The following is a 24230-nucleotide window of genomic DNA, read 5'->3' as shown; positions in this document are numbered from 1 at the left end:
CCTGATGGTATTTTTCACCCTCCTTGCAGCATCATGGAAGTACAGTTTAATTAAATAGACATAGGACTTAGAAATCAATATTAGTCATTTGTAGGAATGTTTAATTTGTCGCAACTTGCAGCCAATATCCAGTATGGATAAAGGCCAGATGGCCAGCTCCCACAAGTAAAAGAGACGTGAGATTTCATTGGTGGACCTCAGGCCTATGGGAGAAGGAAAGACCTGAAAGCTTTGCAGACCGAGATTTCACTTTTGATACCCTCTCTGGGAGTATGAGAGATGATTCAGAAGTGTGGGCTGAGTTATGGGTTATATGGTGGGAGCCCTGTAATCCCCTCATTGGATCCAATTAAATGTTTGGTACATGCAAGTCGGGACAGATAGCACACTTTCCCAGTGTTAAAGTAAGAAAGTTGCAGCTGGCCATATAAATCCATCCCTGTGTTTAGCTGCATTCACCTGTGTATCCAAATCAGTGCTGTTCATGAGAGGTAAATAGAAAGCAAAGATAACTTTTTTCCATTGTAGATAATAGATAGGTAACTGTGCTTTTGTAATACCTGTTTTTCTAAATAAGGGGTTTCTTTTGCACTTTCTAGGTACTTATATGAAAGAATTGATGGGAGAGTGAGAGGAAATCTGAGGCAAGCTGCTATTGATCGGTTTAGCAAACCAGACTCTGATCGGTTTGTGTTTCTTCTGTGTACCAGAGCTGGTGGATTAGGCATTAATTTGACTGCAGCTGATACATGTATAATTTTTGATTCTGACTGGAATCCTCAGAATGATCTCCAGGTAAATTCATTTGAGGTTATAACTGGAGCATAAAAACCACCATGCTGTATATTTCAGTAACAGTATAACAGAGCTTTTTTTTTTTTTTTTTTTTTTTTACAATAGGATTACAGTATACAAACAGAAGATCAACTGTATTTGGCTGGACTGTCTCTTTGATAATCAGAGCTATATTTTTCCATCCCATTTTCTGTAATTGTCTTGAAATCCGAATACAAATGTAAATTTTGAAAGGCTTTCTTCTTTAACTTTTCCTGTTTCTCCCCAAAAATATTCAAAATAGACTTTCTTTATTCATTTAATAAAATTAGTTCTCTGCTTAAATCATAATAAATTTGCAGTATATAAAGTGCAATACAGGCAAACTATTAGTGAGATTATAAAACTCTGAAGGTTTTGAGGATATCACAGAACGCATTGGGGGACAGATTTTACTCTCTCATACATAATTAATTGAATAAATGTTAATGGAACTGCTCTGGATTTATAATAGTAGAACTAGAGAAGAATTTGGGCCTATGCTAAGTTTCAGTTATTTCTGTGATGCTCATAGTGTTAGAGAAGGAGTGGGAATGACTTTCAGAAACTATCCACACACAAAAATTGCAGTGGAAAGCCAGTGGCTGGCTATTCATTATCAGTGCAGAAAAATTACTTAGTGTAAATAATAGAGAAAAGTTAATAATATATGCGAAGTGATGTTGAAGTGAAGAAGTAGATATAATCATGGAATTATAATTAGAGGTATCACATGTAAGAATCGGGGAGGGGGGGACGTGTCTCCTTAGTTACATCATGCTGTTTAGATTACAGCTGGGATTTGGCATACAGTTGTGGACACTCTGCTGCATATCATATAGAATAACTGAAGATTGCATCAAGAGGACTATTTAGTATACAAAAAGGGTTGTGGGGGTACACACAAGAGAAATTTGAACTAATAAAATATGTACAAGTTCAGAAAACTGAAGTTATCCATTAAGGACATAGGGGAAGAAAGAGATGACTCTTAATACAAGTAGATAAAAGAATAATGCAAAGATGGAGAGATTTTTCATCACTTATTAAAACTAGAAATAATTGATTAAAATTAAAACTAGAAACCTTCTGTTTAGATTAGCACAAAAATGTTTCAGTTGTAAGATCACCTAGAAAATGGACCGAATTTAAGGAAAAGGAAGTGGAATCAAAATCTCAGAAATCCTCAAATGACTTTTTGTCTAGCATCTGACTGGAGTGATGTGGAGAGATCAGTACTGTGAACAAATATATAGATAGGATTTAATTATGAGCTAAATAACATGATATCATGCAACTTAGACCACTTCACCTGCATTCTTCCTACTAATCAATCTTTTCAAGACTACTTTTAACTTTCCAGACCTCTTCTGTATTTGTACGACTTCCATTTAAAAACACTGATTTGTTTTCAAGTAGACTGTGTTCCTTTAAGATTACTTTATAACGCAGCAGGTTTCTTAGATGAAGGAATATATCTTGCTCCTAGGCAGAAACCTGATTTTATTTTTGTTTCCTCTTTCAAAGGCCCAAGCCCGTTGTCACAGGATTGGTCAGAACAAAGCAGTAAAGGTCTACAGATTGATAACTCGGAACTCATATGAGAGAGAGATGTTTGACAGAGCAAGTCTGAAATTGGGTCTGGATAAAGCTGTCTTACAGAGCATGAGTGGAAGAGAAAATAGTGTTGGTGGTGTATGTAGACTTTTTGTTTTTGGCCAGAATAACTACTATTTTTAAAGCTACTTTGTAATTGCAAGGAAACAGCTTAATTAATTTTAACTTTTTTCTTGGGCCTTTTTTTTTTTAATTGTGTGCATAGCTATGTGATGCTTTCTGATGAAGGCAAAGATGAACATTTGGAAATGTCTTCAAAAGCTTAGCCATAAATTTGCTTTGAACTCTTGCACAGACTACTTCCTCCATCTTTTCTTGTTAAACCACAGGGTAGATAATTGCCTTGGTGACGTATCTGAAAAAGTGAAATATTTTGCTTTCCACATTTTTTTTTTAAATGGTATAGGCTTTATTTATTTTATTATTTGTACAGATTATGCCAGACCATGAACCTAGAATCATTAAAGTATTATGCTTCACATTTCACAACATTCGTTACAAATTCTTCACAACAGTGAGACAGGATTCCTATCTCATTTCCTGTGCAGCTTTCTGTTTGTATGGAAGAAGGCAGGACTACATTAGCTCCACAATCAAACCTTGATATATCGTAGTTTGGTAAAGGAAGAGTTAATTGAGTTATACTGGTGATCATATACATCTTTAGATATTGATTAAACTAGGACACAAAGCTATTTTTTCCCCGAGTCCCAAATGAATCATGACATATAATAAAGCCTTGATTCATCAAGGTACTCAATAGGTGCCCAAATGTAGACGCAAGGGTACACGAAATATGCTATAATAATATTTATATAAATTTAATATAATTGTATTTATCACTTTATTGTTTTTATTGTTTAATTATAAAAAGGTAGATACTAAATCTACAAATCTGAAAGGTTAACTTAATTATAAAAATATTGGTCATGGAAGTAGGTAGAAAAAATACTGCACATATGCTTTTGTGAATTTTTCATCCATTTTTACAACAAATTAAAACAAAAACACCTTTAATTATTTGTACAGATCCAACAGCTTTCCAAAAAAGAAATAGAAGACCTGCTTCGAAGGGGTGCCTATGGTGCTATTATGGATGAAGAGGATGAGGGCTCTAAATTCTGTGAAGAAGACATAGACCAAATCTTGCAGCGCCGTACGAAAACTATCACAATTGAATCCGAAGGAAGGGGTTCAACGTTTGCCAAGGTACAGTAGCAGCAACTTGTTTTCCATTTGATCATGCTACTCTGCCTCTTATTTAAGAAAATTCTTATTGTTGCTTAGATTCAGAATGTGAGATTTGTAGAACTTTGTGTCAGCAAAGAATTTCATGGGACTGTTTGTTTTTAAATATGAGGCCCACGTTGCATCTGTTCTTTTGCATGCGCACACTTCTGTCTACTTTACCTTTTGTGTATGTACTCGAGAGATTTTGCATACTGATGTCACTAGAGAGAGACCTATATAGACGTGTGCACATGGAAAAATCTCTGATTGGCATGGCATACATTGAGTAAATTGCATACTCAAAAGTATGGACCACGTGCTGGGAAAACAATAGCTGTGTACTTCTGGTGTTTATTTTTGTTATGTTTTTTTTTTAAAAGCAACGACTACTAATATATTTTTGATATAGAGGACGTACAGTTACTGAGAATACTTTTGCTTTGCTTTATTCATACACTAGCACATAAACTAAGACAGTCATTGCAGGTGTAAAGCACATACGAGCAAATAAGTGTTGAATGGGATTAAAGAATAACTCAGGTTTATACTGGAAATGCAGAGGCATCTCTTTATCCATATTGTTTTCTTGTTAGGTGTTTGAAAAGCAAAGCAAGGATGGTTGTATAGGAGAGGAAATGAAGATCTTTAAAATGTAAGAAAAAGAAACTGAGGGTGTGGGACAAGGATAGAATTGAGGAAAATAATTCCATACTAATTTCTTACTGGTGCTAGAGACAGCATTTACATTTAAGACAGAAAATAGAATATACTCTATGCTGGTTATTGGCAAGGGCCATGTTTGAGCTATTTTATGGCTACTTCTAATTGTATTCATCTAAATCTCTTTGTTTAAAATGCTTCCCTTGAAAATAATTTTAAAGCATTTTTTGATTTCAAGAATGAATACAAACAATGTGAATTATGGGGAGTTATAAATTTTCTCAAATTGGTTAGGCCATTGACATATAACATTCACTATAGCAGACAGAAGTGGCAGAAATAAAAAGAACGAAAAAGGTTGAGGGGGACAGAAGAACTTAGCTTTCTATGGATCTCAGAATATGCATGCAGTTATATTGATTGAGGATCCATTTAAACTTATTGATTGTGGAGTTAGGTTTCTCTTGTGAAACCTATCTTAGGAAAGAAGAATCAGGAAGCTTAATGCTATCATCTCTTCTTTATGAGAACAACCAAAAAGTATTTTTATACATAATTTACCTTTTCTTCCCATGCCAGTGTTATTTGCATGTCTTTCTTTGGCATTAAACTGCCCCCAAATCCCTAATTTAAATTACCAGGGGCTGGAAATCAGAACATTCCCTTAATGTATTCTACTTAAATGAAACCTGAATGGCCATGTCTACACTTAATGGAGATGGACACTGCTGCGATCCATGCAGCAGCGGTCAATTTAGTGGGGTTAGTGAAGACCCCATAAATTGACGACAGAGTGCTCTCTGGTCGACTCCGGTACTCCACAGGAACGAGAAGATTAAGGCAAGTCAACAGGAGAGCGTCTCCCGTTGACGCAGCACGGTGTAGATACCGCATTAAGTTGACCTAAGCTACATCAACTCCAGCTACATTATTCATGTAGCTGGAGTAGCGTACCTTAGGTTGACTTACCCCGGTAGTGTAGACAAGGTCTGTGTAAGATGAAATCCCTAAGTGGTGATGTGGCCTCTTCAGAGAGTCCTTTTCTCCGTTATGCTAAATTAGTCATAGGAATTAAAAGCAGCAAGGATGACTTCCTGGGGTCATCTAGTCCTTCCTCCCTGTCAGTGCTGAGTAGTTCCTTATGTTAAAATTTGTAGAGCTCTGTCTTTCCTGCTTTAAAAGTTCTGAGGGAAATACACTTATGAAAATTCCACTCCAGGTCTCTTCTGAAGATTCAGATGATATATTGAGGGATGATTGTGGAGTCATAGCCATGTAGTCTTTTTACAAAATTGACAGGTTACAAACACTACTGAGTCATTCACTTTACATAAAAATATAAATATTTAGGTCCTGATTCTGCAGTGGGCTCCATTCAGGTGAAACCCTTTGCCCAAGTGGAGCTATATGTAAAATCAGGGCCTTTGTTGGGTTTAGCATACATGTTCAGAATTCCTTGTATCCTGCCTATAATTGTTCCTTTGCTATAATATGCATACCAGTGAGACCTTGCTGTATGTCTTGTTTATCCTAAGTTACATGGTACGTAGAATAAATAAACATTTTAGAAAGTCCATCCAACTTTTTTTTTTTTTAAACACTAGTCTGCCTCTCGTCTGAAACATTTCAAATGACCACACCGCACTTTTAAGTTTTCTGGGCTTGCCGAAGGAAGGTAGCAGTGTTTTATGGGTTGGGCGGGGGGGGAGAGGAGGTCAGAAACTGCTGCAAAAGGGAATGTAAGGGGCGGAAGGCTTTAAAGGTGCATTATGTAATGGCACATTACAGTTTTGATGTGTTAGTTAGAGTGGCCTATTCTCTGTGTTGTTGCCTTGAGATCTCTTTGGCAGTCACATGGAGATCTATATATCGTATATACTTGTTCAAAAGCCGAATTTTTTTAGTAAAAAAGGGAAGCATCAGAGAAAGGGGTTGGCTTATGAATGGGTATAGAGAGGGGGAGAGGTGGGGCACAGCCCCTCCCCCCAACAGAGGGGGCAAGGAGAGGCAGCAGAGCCAGAAGGGAAGAGGCGGGTCCAGAGTCTCTCCGCTTCTGGCTACGCTGCTCTCCCCCCAGCCTCAGAAGCAGCTGCAGCTCTGAGGCTGGCAAGCTGTGGCCACGCCGCCCGGCCCGGCCTCCCAGAGCAGGCTGTGGCCCAGTGGCTTAGCTAGCGGGGCAGCGGTCGCTCCCCCACTGAGCACAAGTGGCACCTTGTCAATTTCTTGGCATCTTGTAAATTTTCCCGTGTTGAGGGAACAGGGGGAGCGATCCAGAAAAAAGGTGCCACCCGCTACGGCGCTTTTACGCACCCGGCAGCGCTCCAGGTCTTCGGCGGCGGGACCTTCAGTGCCGCCAAAGACACCCAGAGCGAGTGAGGGCTGGCCGCCGGAGTGCCGCTGGGTGAGTAAAAGCGCCGCAGCGGGTGGCACTTCTTTTTTTCTTTTTTTTTTTTTGCATCGCTCCCCCTGTTCCCTCCACCTGGCTACACGGGTGTGGCCGCGCCGCCCGGCCCCCCAGAGCAGGCTGAGGTCGCCCGGCCCGGCCCACTGGAACATGTTGCGGCTGCGCTGCCCAGCCTGCCAGAGCAGCTCCAGCCAGGCCAGAGACGTCCTCCCCTGGCCCTCCCCAGATAAGGTGGGAAGGGGTGGGATAGGGAGAGTGCAGGAGCCCCGGGCTAGGGGTGGTGTCATGTGGGGGGTGGTCACAGGGGTTACTCCCTAATCCCCAGCTTCTCCCCCACCCCTGCAAATTTCCCCACCAGTTGCTGTCCTGGCCCATCAGGGTAAGCAGTTGGCATGCTGGGACACTTCGTGTACTTAGGTTTTCCTCCGTGTCTGCGGAGGGCTCGAGGTAAACAAACTGTCTCTGCCAGTCAGCAGTTTATTCTGATGGCCCGGGAGCCAAAGTTTGCTGACCCCTGAATTATAGGGTTGGCTTATGAATGGGTCATAAACATTTTCCATTTTTACTTATCCATCTCGGGGGTGTTGGCTTATAAACGAACTGGCTTATGATCGAGTATATATGGTAATTTTTACCAAACATCATTCTTAATTAGACACCTGATTGTAGGACAGGTCTGGATTCAAATTATCTTTGTGAGATTTCTTTTCAAAATGAAAGGTCCTGCTCTTGTTTTCTTTCCTCTGATCTTATGGCATGTTTTTGGTCAAGGATATACTGCAGTTGATTATTTAGATACTTTCCTTTTTGTAATGTCTTTTAGAGGATGCTGTCCATCACTTTTCTGTGCATGGGAATATTTTTGCTGCTGCTGTTCTGCCAGTATTATGTATTTAGTTAAATGTTCTGATCCCTTTAAGGAACTGGGAGTATCTTCTAAATAGAGAAACCCTTCTAACTCTGCAAGCTCAGAGTTGGCATGTACATGTTTTAGCAAAGTTTTTAGAGCATGAATCAATAATAATCCTGAAATATTTTTCTCAGTAGTTTATATCTTGTCCACCATCCAGCTTTTGGCAGTCAGGATGTACTCTCTTAGTGCTTTTTGTCAGTACCAAATTGATGGAGGCTACAATGTTTTTTTAGCATCTCCTTTCTTAGCTGCTGCCTTAATTTTCTGTGAATTTATGGACTTAGAAGCATTTTTGATGCACACATTGAACATGAGGGGCTTAGTATTTAAAAAGAATAATTTGGTGTATATTTAACATAGTCATTCTGTATTACAGTTTTATGCCATTAATGAATATGATGATGTTTATTGCAGGCTAGTTTTGTTGCATCTGGAAATAGAACTGATATTTCATTAGATGATCCTAACTTCTGGCAGAAATGGGCCAAAAAAGCAGAAATAGATATAGATGCCATCAGTGGTAGAGTAAGTATTTTTTGTGTGTGAATATTTTCATTTGTGTACATTCTTTTTAATGGTCCTTTTTGTCTTTCTCATAATCATGTTGCTCATGTGAGTTGAATATTCTCAATAGAGATTGAACTATCAAGTTACCACCTTTGCAAATTAATATTAAAACCTTTGGCCTTTAAGGATAGCAGTGTTGGATTTATGAAACTTTTTCAACCAAAACTAATCATCACACTTGTTATTTTAAATTGACTTCTTTGGTTAGTCGGTGCATTAATAGGCAGGTTCAGGGCTTTTCTAATGTAAATCTGGTTCCCAAATGACCCAGGAGACCATTTTAGCACCTAAGAATGGCTGGAACACAAGAGCCAGTCTGACTGCTTGATTTCCATTGGTCACAACCCCTACCATAGGCGCTTCGAAAGAGTGTGTGAGAGAGCCACAATGTCAGTTCTTCTTCAAGTGCTTGCTCATGTCAATTCCATTTTAGTTGTGCACGCGCCCATGTGCACAGTTGTCGGAGATTTTTGCCTTAGTGGTATCCATAGGGCCAGCTGTGGCGCCCCCTGGAGTGGCGCTCCCATGCGGCGGTATATCAGGCGCCGCCAGCCTTTCCCCCTCTCAGTTCCTTCTTGCCAGCAACTCCAACAGAGGGGTAGGAGGATGGGACATGGAATTGACATGAGCAAGCACTCGAAATAAAAACGGTTACCTACCTTTCATAACTGTTCTTCAAGATGTGTTGCTCATGGCCACGCCACCCCTGTGTTGAAGGAATCACTAGGTTGTCAGTTTTAAAATGGCTTTATGTCTCCTTTGCATTGCCAAGAGCATAGGGAAGAAACTGGTCCCCAATATCTATGGCAGTATTCAGTACAAACAAAATAAAATGTTACATCTAGTTTGTAATGTACATCTAATGTATTGGTCTCATTGAAGGAGTAAAGAATGAAGAATGTCTGTTTTGTTGCATAAGAATTCTATAATTGGTTTACAGCTAGGAATTTCTTTGATGTTTGTGTAAATGTGAAATTTAAATAGAAATTGCCCTCTCAAAATTATGTCAGGTACTTTTAGAAAATGTTACCAACTATGTCTTAAATAATATTTGTTAAAATTTTACAGAACAGCCTGGTTATTGATACCCCAAGAATTAGGAAGCAAACAAGACCCTTTAGTGCCACAAAAGATGAGCTGGCTGAGTTATCAGAAGCAGAGAGTGAAGGGGATGATAAACCAAAACTCCGCAGGCCTTGTGACCGCTCTAGTGGATATGGAAGAACAGAGTGCTTTCGGGTGGAGAAAAACTTATTAGTCTATGGGTAAAATATACTCTATTTTGTTAAAGTGAAACTCACAACATAGTGTTGATTTCTAAATATACTAAATCTTATTTATGGAATATACTTTTTGTTTTATTAACAAGAATGAATTATAGATCTTAAGATGTAAAATGGTTATGTGCGTTTTAAATATTGCCAACTGTTGAGACTTATAAACTAGTAAAGTATGAGATACACTGGCAGCATAACTCCTTTCCTTTTTCTTCAGTATTTTAAGTCATTCTTCTAATATACTCTTAATGTACTTCTGTATTTGTAATTCTCATCCTCCCCGACTCTTAAGAGGAGTGCTCTCAGGAGCTCAGATGAACTGCAGCTCACCAATAACACTGTCAAACTATCTATCAATTTTTAAATCAGAGTTGTATGCATGAGACACGTTGGGGAAATCTGTTTGGGATGGGAATTTTGTTCTGTACCCTATATAAGTCTTTTCTCTTCTGAAAAGTTTAATAGAAAGAGTGAGGTTTTTCCTTTTTAATCAAAATGTGAGAAATTTGTTAATCCATGGATTATACATAAATTTTAAGTGTTCACTGGAAAGAACTATGCAGAGTTAGAAATTGCGTAATATAATGCACATACAGTATGTGTTCATTTTAAAATCAGTCTGGAAAAATAGAACACAATTTTCAGAAAGAGATACCTAAAGTTAGGCTTATAAATCCATAATTAGGTGCGTAAGCAACCTGATTTTGAAATATACTAAGCACCCTGCAGTTCCAGCTGGTTTGAATAGGAACTTGCAGATTCTCAGCACTTTTGAAAATCAAGCCTATTATTTATGAGCCTAACATTTGGGAACAAAAACCTTGGTCGTAGTTCACATAAAGAGAGAGACAGTGTGTGTACATTTAGCAGTGCTGTAATAACGATTTTTGAAAAACCTAAACCAATAATCCATATTTGAGATACACATTCTTCAGATTTTCATTTGAAACGGTTATTTTGATGTTTACAACATCATGGTATCTGAAGCCTGAGTGATTCACAGTCCTTTGGACTCTAGGAGCTTAAGCTTCCGAAGACACCAAAAAAGTGAAAACCACAAAATCTTAAGAAGTTGTTCCTTTTGCAATAATACTCACATACAGATTGCCTGAGTATTGTATTTTAAAAATTCTGCTGGGTGTGTCACTTTGGATCAGGTGGGGTCGTTGGAGAGAGATTTTGTCACACGGTCGCTTCAAGAGGCAACTAAATGAACAGGACGTGGAGATAATTTGCCGAGCACTCTTAGCATATTGCCTTGTTCACTACAGAGGAGATGAAAAGATAAAAAGTTTTATATGGGATCTCATCACCCCAACAGAGGATGGGCAAACACGAGAGCTGCAGAATCACCTAGGTAAGGAACTAAGTGTTTCTGTAATTAGACAACTTTTTGTATGTAATTTTGTGATAAAGAAATCAACATTTTCTAAGTATGTGGAAAAAAACAGCTAAAATTTTTGTTTAAAGAATAATTAAATAACTAAAGTAAATGGATTTTGCTGAGGTTATCTCAAAAGGTTGATTGGAAAAGCAAATTCTCCTTTTTCCCATTCTTTGCTATTGCTGGCTTTCCACTATGGGTTGGTATGCTGTATGTAAAGTAGACTTTCCCAGTTCATTGCTCACTGAAACCTAGTTCACTGTGTGCTAACAGTGACAACAAGCAATCTCTCCTTTATCTTTCTGTCCTAATGATGAAATACACCTCTTAGAGATTCCCTTTCTGACAGGCCAAGGACCTATAATGAGCCTGGTATCCCATATGGCATTTGAGGTCACCACCAGAGTTTACGTCTCTTTTAGAATATATTAATTTAAAAAACACTACAAAGCATCTGCCAGTTGTACATTACTGTCCATTGCTTTGTATTTTCATTTTGTGTAGGTTTGTCAGCACCTGTGCCGAGGGGTAGAAAAGGAAAGAAAGTGAAGACTCAGGCTAGCACTTTTGATATACATAAAGCAGAATGGCTTCGAAAATATAATCCGGAACATCTACTGCAAGATGAAGGATATAAAAAACACATAAAGCATCACTGCAATAAGTAAGTACTAGTATAAATGTGTGAATGTATTTTTTCAGTTTGTATAAAGGATTATTTTTTCTTTTAGCTCTTCATTGTTATACTCTTAAAAGATTAAAAAGTATATCTTAAAGAACAAAAAGGGGCGGAGGGGCAATCGTTTTTCCCCACCGATGATTTTCCGAAGCAGAAAGTAACATAGCTCTAGTAGTAGTAGTAACCTTTATGGCATTTTATTGTACATTTCCAAAGCATCTTACAAATATTGTTTGTTTCCTTTCTTCTTTGCCAACTTATCATTCTGTGAACAGAGATCTGGGAAGTCTGCTACTTCTGTAGAACCACAGAATTCACAATTGTGGGTGTTGTGCAGAAGGAGGTATTAGTAGCACCTGCTTGTGGGGCAGGCTCATGGAGGGTGGGCCACACATCTCTGGGTGATGGTGTGGCACCTGCTGGTCTTTGTTGGCCCTTTCTTATTCAGAATGCACCTATTGGTCGGTGCCAAACATCCAACAAGCATGTTGGGTTTGGGTGGCTTGGAGCTGCCCATAAAAAGCAGGAAGGAGTAGAAGCAGCTCTCTGTCTATCCCCTTGCTGCAAAATCTCAGCTTCCAAAATGTTACCATCAGTTTCCTGTGTTTCTGTCAGTCTGGGGATTTGTGTTGTTGGGTTAAACTATATGTTGAGGTTACAAGCATTAGAAGATACAGATAGGTTTCAGTTTTAAAACGGTTGCAAGGCATCTGGACTTTAGAGGTTATTATGGGTTTGATTTAACTCAGTAAATAAATAGCTAGGCTCAATCAATTTTATTAATCAAAGATTATTAGTCAAAGATTAAAACAGTGTAATACAGAAAGAAGAATACATTACCAGCAATCTGGGATGCAGTAGTGTAGTTTGTAAGCTCTCTCAAAATCTGAGCTTCACTCTTGCTCTCTTTATACTACAGTTGAGGGTTTCGTCATTTCTTTGCATTACTTCTCATCTACTGTTTTTGACATGTTTTGAAAGTCTTGCACAGACCCTGCACTAAACAGGGCAAAGTTTGTAACTAGTTTATTACCTTGTTTTGATCATAGTATTCCAGAAATCAGCAAAACTTTAGAGACAGCCTTCACCACTTACAGCTTGGAACAGAGGGCATGTTAGCTAAGCATCAACAAAATTGTTCATCTGGTTCTTTTCTGGAATGACTCTCTAGCTAACACAGAGATCACAATTCTTCACATCTCATCTTGTTTAAACAGTTTAATATAAGTAAAAAGCACTTTGGGGAAAGCGGAACATGAATAAAATTCATAGTTCTACAAAAACACTAAATCTTACAGACCTTTTCTTATTTGGCTCCATATGTATGCTCCTGTCTGCAGTAGCCAAGCATAGCAGAATGCCTAAAGGATTTTGGTTTGAGAGTATGTCTCAAGCCTTCTTGTATTCTCCTTCTGTCTACAGAGCAACACAGTTGTGCAAAGCCGCAAAGGTTATAGCATGTAACTTTAGAGTAATGTTAGTGTAATAGAACTCAGCATGAATGAATATAAAGCAATGTAAAAGTAAGGTATTATACTTATTTATTAGGGCTGTTGATTAATCACAGTTAACTCATGCAATTGACTCAAAAAAATTAATCGCAATTACAAAAATTAATCACGATTACTTGCAGTTTTAATCGCACTGTTAAACAATAGAATACCAATTGAAATATTTTGGATATTTTTCTACATTTTCAAATATACTGATTCTTCTTTGAGTGCTTGCTCATGTCGATTCCATTCTAGGTGTGTGCACGCCCATGTGCATGGCCCTCGGAGATTTTTGCCTTAGTGGTACCCACAGGGTCGGCTGTAGCGCCCTCTAGTGTGCTGCGCCTATGCTGCGGTATATTAAGTGCTGCCGGCCCACACCCTCTCATTTCCTTTTTACCTCCCGTGGTGGTCAGTCGGAGCACCTCTCTTGTTTGTCAAGAGCTAGCAGTTTTCTTCCATGGGCCTTCGGGTCTTTGTTTAATTGTAGTTAGTGTTAAGTAGCTGTTAAGTAGCATAGTTAGCTGTTAGCGAAGGTTCTGTCTGGAACTTCGCCCCAAATGGGGCATGCTCCGAGCTCCTGGGTTTGAGCCTTGCTTGGTCTGTAGCAGGCCTATACCTGTGAGTGACCCCCATGACAGCTGCCTTAAGTGCTTGGGGGAATCACACATTAAGGAGCGTTGTCGGATCTGAAAGAACTTTCGGCCTCGCACCCAGAAGGAGAGGGACATTTGCCTCAGAGCCCTCCTGATGGAGTCCGCTCTCCGCCTGACACTTCCGAGCCCTCAGCACAGGCCGCACCGAGTACTTTGGCCTCCGCGCCAGCGTATGGCTCCTTTCAGCACTGTTTGCCAGTATCGAAGAAGCAGACGAAGAAGCACTCGCAAGCGCAGAGCAAGAAGGCCCAAGGGTCATCGGGTAGAGGGACCAGGCCTGTTTGCCAGCTTTCTCCAGAGCAGCGCGAGCATGCCTCTGTGGCTGGGGCTCTTGGCCCTCTTAAAAGTCCATCACTGACTCTGGTAAGCAGTATGGGACCACCACCCTGCCTGCACCTTCGTCATCCCAGGCCTGGGAGCAGAGAGAGCACAGGTCTCCACCTGCTCCTGTGACATTTCCGGTGCCACAGGACCAGACTACGGCTCCCTGAGAAGGCAAGCCAGTCATTAAGACCCCTCCAGGGCCGGGGGATCACCGGATAAGCAATCCCGTGGCAGGTCACCCACCTTGAAACGGGCAGAGAAAAAATATTTTGTGCCGGCCAAGGGTTTTGAGTACCTTTATACTCACCCACTTCTGGGCTCGCTGGTTGTGTTTGCGGCCAGCGAAAAGCACAAGCAGGTCCCCACTGCCTCTACTTTCAAGAATAAAGAAGCCAAAAAACTTGATGTATTTGGCAGAAAAAATTATTCAGTGGCCAGCCTACAATTATGAGTGGCGAACCATCAGGCCCTGCTATGCTGGTACAATTTTAACTTATGGGAGAGTCTTCAGAAGTTCTAGGACTCCCTTCCTTAGGGTCAGTAATTTGGTACGCTGGTGGAGGAAAGGACCACAGCAGTCAGATGCTCCCTGCAAATGACATGGGATGCGGCGGAATTGGCAGGGAGAGTGGTTATGCGACGCAACTCCTGGCTCCAAACGGCGGTCCTGTCCCAGGAGATGCAGGCCTCTATTCAGCACCTCTCTTTGACAGAGTTGGGCTCTTCTCTGATCAAACGGACACCAGGCTCCACAGGCTACCCTTCGCTTGTTGGGTATGCACTCACTGTAGTCTGCCAGAAAGCCATTCCAACCTCCGCCACCGTTGAGGCCTTGGCAAGGCCAGCAGGGATCTACAAGGAGAAGGGACACCAGGTTTAGCCGCCGTCGTCCCTCCTCCTCTTGATTTCCAGCCCAACCTGGACCCACTAAGCACCCAGGGCACCAAAAGCAATCGTTTTGAGGGTGTGCCCCAGTCAGCCAGCCAGATCCTGCCTGTCCTTTCCTCAACCCCTTTCACCCTACTGCTCGGCTAGGTCGTGAGTTACCTTGGACCGCTAGGTCCTGGACCTAGCATATCGGGGCTACAACCTGCAGTTTGTGGATACCCCTCCTTCCCGTCCCTTCTTTCCTGTCCCTCTTCCAGGACCCCTCTCATGAGCAACTCCTGGTTCAGGAGGTCCACAAGCTCCTGCAGTTGGAGGCTGTGGAGGTGGTTCCTCGGGACATGGAAGGAAGAGGATTCTACTCCCATTACTTCCTAATCCCGAAGGCTATGGTCTCTGCACGGTCTCCCTGGTCTCCATTATCCCCTTCCTGGATCCAGGGGACTGGTACGCTTCTCTTGACTTAAAGGATGCTTACTTCCATATCTCCATATTCCTAGGACACAGGCAGTTCCTGCGTTTTATAGGGACGGGGTGCCATTTCCAGTTCACAGCGCTACCCTTTGGCCAGTCCTCGGCCCCCAGGGTGTTCACGAAATGTGTGGCGCCCATAGCGGCTTACCTCAGATGTTGGGGGTGGGGGGATTCCAGATCTTCCTGTAACTAGATGACTGGCTTATCAAGGGCAGGTCTCCGGGACAGGTGTGGAGAAGCCTCGATGTGGTATGCTCCACCTGCAATGACCAGCACCTGTTAATAAACGCACAAAAGTCCACGTTGACACCAGTCCAGTGCATAGAGTTTATCAGAACGGTTCTCGATTCCGCGCAAGCCAGGACCTTCCTTCCAGAAGCATGCTTTGAGGCAGTGGTGGATCTCATTGCCCACGTGAGGAGGCATCTGATCACCATGGCCCACACTTGCCTGCGGCTAGTGGGCCACATAGCAATGTGCACATATGTGGTCAAGCACACCCGGCTTCATCTGCGACCCCTGCAAACGTGGCTGGCAACGGTCTGTGTTCCCAGCAGGCACCCACTAGACCGAACGGTCATGGTGCCGTACTGCGTCCTCTTGTCCTTGAACTGGTGGCTAGACCCCAAGTCAGTGCTGTGGGGGTTCCCTTTTTTGTCCCCATCACTGTTGCTCACCTTGGTCTTGGACATGTCAGATCTGGGTTGGGGATCCCACCCTGGGTGAGCTCAGCACCCAAGGCCACTGGATGTAGCACAACTTCGCGCTTCATATCAACGTCAGGGAGCTCAAGGCGGTGTGCCTGGCCTGCCAGGTGTTTTTGACCCATCTGACAGGCAAGGTGGTGCCTCATGGATAACACAGCCATGATGTATTGCATCAAGAGGCAGGGCGGCACCAGGTCTTCTGCTCTGAGTTAAGGGGCGCTCAGCCTCTGGTACCTGTGTGTGCAGAACGCCATCCACCTGGTGGCTGCTCACTTACCTGGAACTGGGAACATCCTGGCAGATCACCTCAGCAGGACCTTCTCCTCTCGCCATGAGTGGTCCCTCCATCTGGAGGTGGTCAACTTGTCCCCCACTGTTGGAAGATCTTCCCAGGTAGACCTGTTTGCGTCCCCGCAGAACAGGAAGTACCACAGGAAGTACCACAAGAACAGGAAGTACCACTGCTCCCTATATGGCGGGGTTAAGGGTTCCCTGTTGATGCCTTCCTGATCCCATGGTCAGGAGTGTTAATGTATGCCTTTCTGCCAGTGCTGCTTCTCCACAGAGTCCTGCTTATGGTGAAACAAGAAAGAGCATGGGTCATTCTCATTGCACCAGCATGGCCTCACCAGCACTGGTTTGGCATGCTGCTGAGTCTTTTGGTGGCTGACTTGCTGCAGTTACCTTTCCATCTGGATCTGCTGTCCGAGAACCAAAGCAATCTGCTGTACTCAAACCTGGTGTCGCCGCACCTGACAGCGTGGCTGCTCCATGGCTGAGCATGGACGAGGGAGAGTGCTCCGCAGCGGTCCAAGAGGTCCTGCTGGGCAGTAGGAAGCCCTCCACCAAGGCTATCTATGTAGCCACGTGGAAGCGCTTCGCATTTTGGACCTCAGACAAGTGTGTTCATCCTGTGGAGACCTTGTTACAGGTCATCCTGGACTATTTGCTGCACTTAAAGCTTCAAGGCTTGTCGCTGTCTTTGGTCAAGTTGCACCTGGTGGTCATTTCTGCATTCCACCTTCTGCTTCAGGGCACGTCTGTCTTCGCCCATCCCATGACAGCGCGGTTCCTGAAAGGTTTAGAGCACCTGAACCTGCACATCCGTTATCCGGTTCCTCTGTGGGACCTAAATCTGGTGCTCTGGAAGCTCATGGGCCCTCCCTTTGAACCTTTAGCTTCCTGATCTCTCCTGCTTCTTTCTTGGAAGGTGTCCTTCCTGGTCGCCATAATGTCGGCTCGGCGGAGATCAGGGCAATAACATACCCAATACAGTTTTCTACAAGGACAAGGTCCAGCTGCGCCTGCATCTAGCTTTTCTGCCCAAGTTTGTGTCCCAGTTCCACATGGGCCAGGACATCTACTTACCAGTCCTCTGTCTGTAGCCTCAGATGAGGAGTTCAGGTTGCATACGATGGATATCAGACGGGTGTTGGCCTTCTACATTGATAGAACATGGCTGTTCCATAAGTCAACACAGTTGTTTGTTGCTGTCATGGACAGGATAAAGGGCTGCCTGGTGTCAGCCCAGAGAATTTAGTCTTGGTTTATGGCGTGCATTTGCCAGTGCTATGAGCTGGTGAAAGTGGCCCCACCAGCGTTTGTGACAGCTCATTCCACTAGAGTGCAGACGTCTTCCTGGCGCAGGTGCCGATTCAAGAGATCTGTCGGGCCATCACCTTGTCGTCCGTCCGTATGTTCGTGTTGCACTACGCACTGACTCAGCAGGCGCGAGATGACACTTTGGCAGAGCCGTACTACAAGCTGAATGATGGTGAACTCCAAGCCTACCTCTGTTGATACGGCTTGCGAGTCACCTAGTATGGTATCGACATGAGCAAGCACTCGAAGAAGAGAAAATGATTACCTACCTTTCATAACTGTTGTTCTTCAAGATGTGTTGCTCATGTCCATTCCATTACCCACCCTCCTACCCTTCTGTCGGAGTTGTTGGCAAGAAGGAAGTGAGAGGGCCTGGGCCGGCAGCGCCTAATATATCACGGCATGGGCACAGGACTCTGGAGGGCGCTACAGCCAGCCCTACGGGTACTGCTAAGGCAAAAATCTCTGACAGCTGCTTACGTGGGTGTGTGCACACCTAGAATGGAATGGACATGGCAACACATCTCGAAGAACAGTTACGAAAGGTAGGTAAATGTTTTTTCGATTACAATACAGAATACAAAATGTACAGTACTCACTTTATTTTTATTACAAATATTTGCACTGTAAAAATGATAAAAGAAATATTTTTTTTCAATTTACCTCCTACAAGAACCATAGTGTACTCTCTTTATCATGAAAGCGCAACTTACAAATGTAGATTTTTATTTTAGTTTAGTTTTTTTTTTTACTTAACTACACTCAAAAACAACACAATGTAAAACTTTAGAGCCTACAAGTCCACTCAGTCTTACTTATTGGGCAGCCAATGGCTAAGAGAAACAAGTTTGTTTACATTCATGGGAAATAATGCTGCCCGCTTCTTATTTGCAGTGTCACCTGAAAGTGAGAATGGAGGCATTTTTGTAGCCGGCATTGCAAGGTATTTACGTGCCAGATACACTAAACATTTGTATGCCCCTTCATGCTTTGGCCACCATTCCAGAGGGCATGCTTCCATGTGATGATGCTCATTAAAAAAATGTGTTAATTAAATTTGTGACTGAACTGGTTGCGGGAGAATTGTATGTCTCCTGCTTTTTGTTTTCTTGCATTCTGCCATATATTTCATGTTATAGCAGTTTCGGAACCCAGTGTGTTTGTTTTAAGAACACGTTCACTGCAGATTTGACAAAACTCAGAGAGGGTACCAGTGTGAGATAACTACGGCACTCGACCCAAGATTTAAGAATCTGAAGTGCCTTCCAAAATCTGAGCGGGATGAGGTGTGGAGCAACACTCCGATGCGGAAACTACAGAACCTGAACCACCAAAAAAGAAAATCAACCTCCTCCTCCTTCGAGTGATTGCTCAAGTCCATTCAACTTAAGTGTGTGTGCTCACCGCATGCAGCAGTGCCGAAAGTTTTTCCCTCAGCAGTATCCACACACACCTAGGTTGAATGGACATGAGCAACACATCTCAAAGAACACAAGTTCTGGAGCTGGTGACATGTCTCTGATGATGAAAATGAACGTACGTTGGTCAGCACCGCTTTGGATCATTATTGAGCAGAAGCCCTCATCAGCATGGACGCATGTCCTCTGGAATGGTGGTTGAAGCATGAAGGGACATATGAATCTTTAGCACATCTGGCACTTAAATATCTTGCAACAGTGCCATGCCAACACCTGTTCTCACTTTCAGGTGACATTGTAAACAAGAAGCGGGCAGCAGTATCTCCTGCAAATGTAAACAATCTGGGTGATTGGCTGAACAAGAAGTAGGACTGAGTGGACTTGAAGGCTCTAAAGTTTTACATTGTTTTATTTTTGAATGCAGTTATTTTTTGTACTTAACTCTACATTTGTAAGTTCAACATTCATGATAAAGAGATTGCACTACAGTACTTGTATTAAGTGAATTGAAAAATACTATTTCTTTTATTTTTACACTGCAAATATTTATAATATAAAATGAGCACTGTATACTTTGTTTTCTATGTTGTAATTGAAATCAATATATTTGAGAATGTGGAAAACATCCAAAAATATTTACATAAATGGTAGTCTATTATTGTTTAAGGTGTGATTAATCGCGATGATTTTTTTATCACACGAGTAATCACAATTAATTTTTTAATCGCTTGACAGCTCTGTTATCTGTTTGTGAGAGCTGTTTCCCCAATATATTCTCTTTTACAAGAGTCAGCTTCACTAACACTGATAAAAGTCCACTCCTTATATGATATTTGTCACTATGGCATTTAGCAAGGTATGTGACTAAAACATAGCAAGCTTGGCTTTTCCTATTTCACGTATGGCCTGGCTAGTAGTTTGGCAACTACCATGGGGCCTTGGCTTAGTTTAGTCAAGGGTGAAATCCTGGCCAGATGAAGTCAATGCGAAAAAATCACACTGATGTCAGTGGGGTCAGGATTTTCACTCTGGAGATACAGTGTAGGTTTGTTTGGCAGTTACATTTGGACTTGGAAACAAATGAGTGAGTTTCTAGTGAGATATGCAGATGAGGGAATATCTTTCATTGGACCAGTTTCTGTTGGTGAGAGAGACAAGCTTTTGAGCTTACACAGAGTTCTTCTTCAGGTCTGGGAAACGTGCTCAGAGTGACAGCTAAATATAAGGTTAGAACGGAATGTTTAGCATTAATATTTAACACACATTTCAAAGGACCACTCAAGGTGAAGTGCTGTTAACATCTCTCCAGTCATAGAGGGGGGAAAAAAGCTGAGTGGGAGGTTTGGGGGTTAAATGGCTTATACAGGTGTGGCGGGTGAATCGCCGGCTGGGGGAGGCCCCTGCCCCTGCCACAGCCCCCCCAGTCCCGTGTGCAGGGTGGGCGCATTGTCCCCTTTCCCCCCTGAGCACAGGGTGGGTGGCACGCAGCCCCACCAAGTGCAGGGCGCACTCCCCCCGAGCTCAGGGTGACCGGTGCACAGCCTCCTCAGCCTCAATGCCCCCAGCTTCCCCCAAGCACAGGGCAGGCAGCCCCAGTGCCTCCTGCCCCTGAGTGCTGGGTGGTGTGACCCCAGTGCCTGGTGCCCCCCAATGCTGGGTGTCTCCCCCTCCTACCCCCCCCCCAAGTCCCGGCTGCCCTAGCCCCAACACGCTGCCCTGAAAGAGGAGCAGCCTGCCTGGGCTGGGGCCAAGGGGGAAGAGCAAGCCAGGAGGAGGCTCAGGGAGGAGAGTGGGTGGGGCCACACCGGGCTGTTTGTGGAGGCACAGCCTTCCCCAGCCTATGTGACATGCAGCCCATGGGCTTATAGATTGTAGTAATAAGCAATAAATTCAGTGTCTCTGTTCAGTCCTCGATTGTTAGTATGTAGCAAAGTTATGAATTTAAGCTCCCAAGTTCATCTTTTGACGGTGTTCCTCCCACTTCCTCATGAGTTTGAGGAGTTCCTGTTGCATGTAGTTCCCTCAAAGGGGCAGATGGACCATTTGCTGGATGCTGGAAGGTTCTTGCAGGGGGCAGGAGGCGTGTCCAGACTGACTCTTGTTCTCCCTGCAGCTCTGGCAGTATAGTGTGTGTGGCAGTGATGTGGTATAGTGTGTGGCAGTGATGCTTTGCCGTTGGCCTGGCTTTCTAGAACGTGATATTGGTGGGCAGCCAGCATTTTTCCTGAGGAATGCAAGTGAGGGAAGGGAAATGGCAATTTTTAGCAGTTTATAACTCAGCCAAACCTGAACAGAATTTCAGGGGACAAGAAAAGGCATGTCTCTAGCCAAAGGCCTTTTTCCCTCTTGAATTTCAAAGGCTTGTTGCAAAGAATGGAGGTCTTTGAGCAGGGATCGGCAACTGTTGGCACACAGCCCACCAGGGTAATCCCCCTGGTGGCCGGGCCGGTTTGTTTACTTGCCGCGTTCACAAGTTTGGCTGATCGCAGCTCCTATTGGTCATAGTTTGCCACTCCAGGCCAATGGGGGCTGCTGGATGCAGGGGCCAGCACATCCCTTGGCCCACACCACTTCCCGCAGCCCCCATTGGCCTGGGATGGCGAACCGCGGCCAGTGGGAGCCACGATCAGCCAAACCTGCGGATGTCGAAAGTAAACAAATCGGCCCGGCCCACCAGGGGGCTTACCCTGGTGGGCTACGTGCCAAAAGTTGCCGATCCCCATCTTAGAGATTCTCAGGTAAAGGTTGTACGAATCTTAAATGTTAGGCAGCCTAAGTATAGGATCACTGCCAGTTTCCCCTGTATTTCAGGAAAAAGCAGAATTGAAAAAAAACGAGTAACTAGTTAATTGCACAAAAAAAGCCTTCCAAACATAAATATTGATAGCGTTCTAATGTCTGTTTCTTCTATGTGCTTGTTTTTAGGGTCTTGCTTCGAGTAAGAATGCTGTATTACTTAAAACAAGAAGTCATTGGTAATGAATGCCAAAAAGTGTTTGATGGAGTTGATGCCAGGTGAACTATACTGAAGTTTTTTTGCTTGTTTTCAAATGTAGACTATTAAGTAAAAATTCAGAATACCTCTGAGGGAAGAACAAGTAAAATTTACCATTTTTGCCCATGAAAAAACTGTTTTTGTTGTATTTACTTTTTTATCATTAGCAATTCAAAGTTTTAGGAAATATAAATATATTTAGGACAAATAAAAATTCACCTGATTTATACTCTGTCAGCAGGATTCCCATGCTTTTTAGTAACAGAAATCAGATAATGGATCTCTTTTGACTCTCATTGAAGTTAATGGCAAAACCTTCATTGGTTTCAGTGCCATCAAAAGCAATTTATGTGCTTTAATTTAGCTGCAAATTACCAAAGCTCTCAGTTCTCAGTGAAAAAATTGTCCTTTTCATTCATGTTGCACTGTTTGATTTATGCATGTCAGTGCTTTTTCTTTTCTTTCTTGGAATGACAGCTGACAGATATTTTTGCAAAAGAGAATATGGCCTATATACTCTGTCTTTTAACAGACCTGGAAGCTGTGAATAAAATGATGTTTAGCTTGTTGATCAGAGGCTGGTTTTTGTGTGTTTGGATATGTAAAATTATTGCTGCTTTCTATTGAAAATTGAGATATAAAATGTGGAATAACAAAGACAAATTAAATTTCATCCTTCCCTGTGTAGATTTATGTTTGTTTTATTGATGAATTTTTCAGTGAAGTTGATGTTTGGGTCCCTGAACCAGAGCATTCTGAGGTCCCTGCAGAGTGGTGGGATGCAGATGCAGATAAATCCCTCCTAATTGGAGTTTTTAAGCATGGTAAGTAATAAGGATTACTGGATGACTAAATAGATGTATATATTTCCCCCCCACCCCCCCCGACACAAACCTTTCCTCGTTTCCTTTTATGCCTTCTTTTAAAAATCACTTTTATGTTGTTGCCTCTTCCCATTCAGGGTATGAAAAGTACAACACTATTAGAGCAGATCCTGCACTGTGTTTCTTGGAAAGAGTGGGCAAACCAGATGAGAAAGCAGTTGCTGCTGAACAGAGAGCAAATGATTACATTGATGGGTATGAATGTTTGTTTAGTTACAAGCTGTTTGATGTAAACTGAACTAAACTTATACACTGGGCCTGGTTCTCTTCTCACACTATTTTTACACCAGTGTAAGCTGATTGATGTAAATGACATTATTTCTGGTGTGTTCCAGTGTAAGTGAAAAGAAAATCAGGCCCAGTGTATTTACAGCACAATATTTAGACATGGGAATTCATTGGTAACATAAAAACTTAGGTTATCCATGTGGCAGTGATAGTGCTTTGCATTGCTATATGAGAGATGTGAGTTTGATTCCTCAGTACAAAAGCCAGCAGGAATTGGGAGTTGCTACCATATTAGTCAACCTTTTCTCTAGAGGCCAGGAATGCCTAGTGTTGCTAAACAGCAACCCCTTTAAATCAATTTGAGTAGCATTGACAGCCTCCAAAGAGGAGTGGTGGTTCATTTTTCATGAGACAGAGGTTTGGTGGCCACAGTTTAGGGCCACAGACATAGAAGACCTCTTGGGGTGATTGTGGGGCAGGAAAGAGGGAAAATGTCGAAGCCATAGTTCCTGTTGTAGTGTTTTTTTCCCCTCCAAAGGACAGTGACTGAGATTTCCCAGTAGAAAGTTAACCAGAGAATAAATCCATCTTGATTTAGAATTGCTTTGCATAATACAAACAGAATAGGACCTTTTAAAAGAGTATTAAAATGGATTATTTTACTGTGTTGAAATTTTAACAGGGATGTAGAAGATCCAGAATATAAACCAGCCCCAGCAATGTTTAAAGATGATATGGAGGTACGATATGCATCTGTTTTTAGTTCTTTCTATCATAATGAAAATGTTACTTCTAACTTTGTGGAGCTAGTTATTTTAGCATTTTTAATATTTCCTATACATGCACAGCTTAAGTATAAGTCTCACAGAAGTCTTTGACAAAGTATTTTTGGGTGATCCCTTCATATTAAAGATGCCTTAATAGCCAGTTGTCTAAAATATAACAAAATATTATTATTCTTATTTTATTTTTGTTAGTTATCTACCTAAGGTGTGTGTTTTTTAACTGCATCTCTGATGG

The 24230-nt window shown here is 42.3% G+C and overlaps 1 protein-coding gene across 15 annotated transcripts in view; it reads left to right on the top strand.

The window, feature by feature from the left end:
• Window positions 1-24230, top strand: part of CHD9 (chromodomain helicase DNA binding protein 9) — a 188792-nt gene that overhangs the window by 120016 nt on the left and 44546 nt on the right. For all 15 annotated transcript variants that reach the window (XR_012154463.2, XM_073307627.2, XM_073307626.2 and 12 more), the window contains 11 exons: window positions 600-795; window positions 2341-2508; window positions 3460-3639; window positions 8052-8162; window positions 9273-9469; window positions 10639-10838; window positions 11370-11529; window positions 22029-22118; window positions 22819-22922; window positions 23060-23177; window positions 23893-23950. Coding sequence is in view for 14 of the 15 variants with exons in the window: in XM_073307627.2 (XP_073163728.1) it covers window positions 600-795; window positions 2341-2508; window positions 3460-3639; window positions 8052-8162; window positions 9273-9469; window positions 10639-10838; window positions 11370-11529; window positions 22029-22118; window positions 22819-22922; window positions 23060-23177; window positions 23893-23950 (1582 nt within the window). In the remaining variant the exon portion in view is untranslated. The remainder of the gene's footprint in view (window positions 1-599; window positions 796-2340; window positions 2509-3459; window positions 3640-8051; window positions 8163-9272; window positions 9470-10638; window positions 10839-11369; window positions 11530-22028; window positions 22119-22818; window positions 22923-23059; window positions 23178-23892; window positions 23951-24230) is intronic.

This window comes from Lepidochelys kempii, chromosome 12 (assembly GCF_965140285.1).
Source record: "Lepidochelys kempii isolate rLepKem1 chromosome 12, rLepKem1.hap1, whole genome shotgun sequence".
NCBI classification, from domain to species: Eukaryota; Metazoa; Chordata; order Testudines; family Cheloniidae; genus Lepidochelys; species Lepidochelys kempii.
The sequence above is the reverse complement of the archived record's forward strand: the minus strand, read 5'-3'. Positions and strand labels throughout refer to the sequence as shown.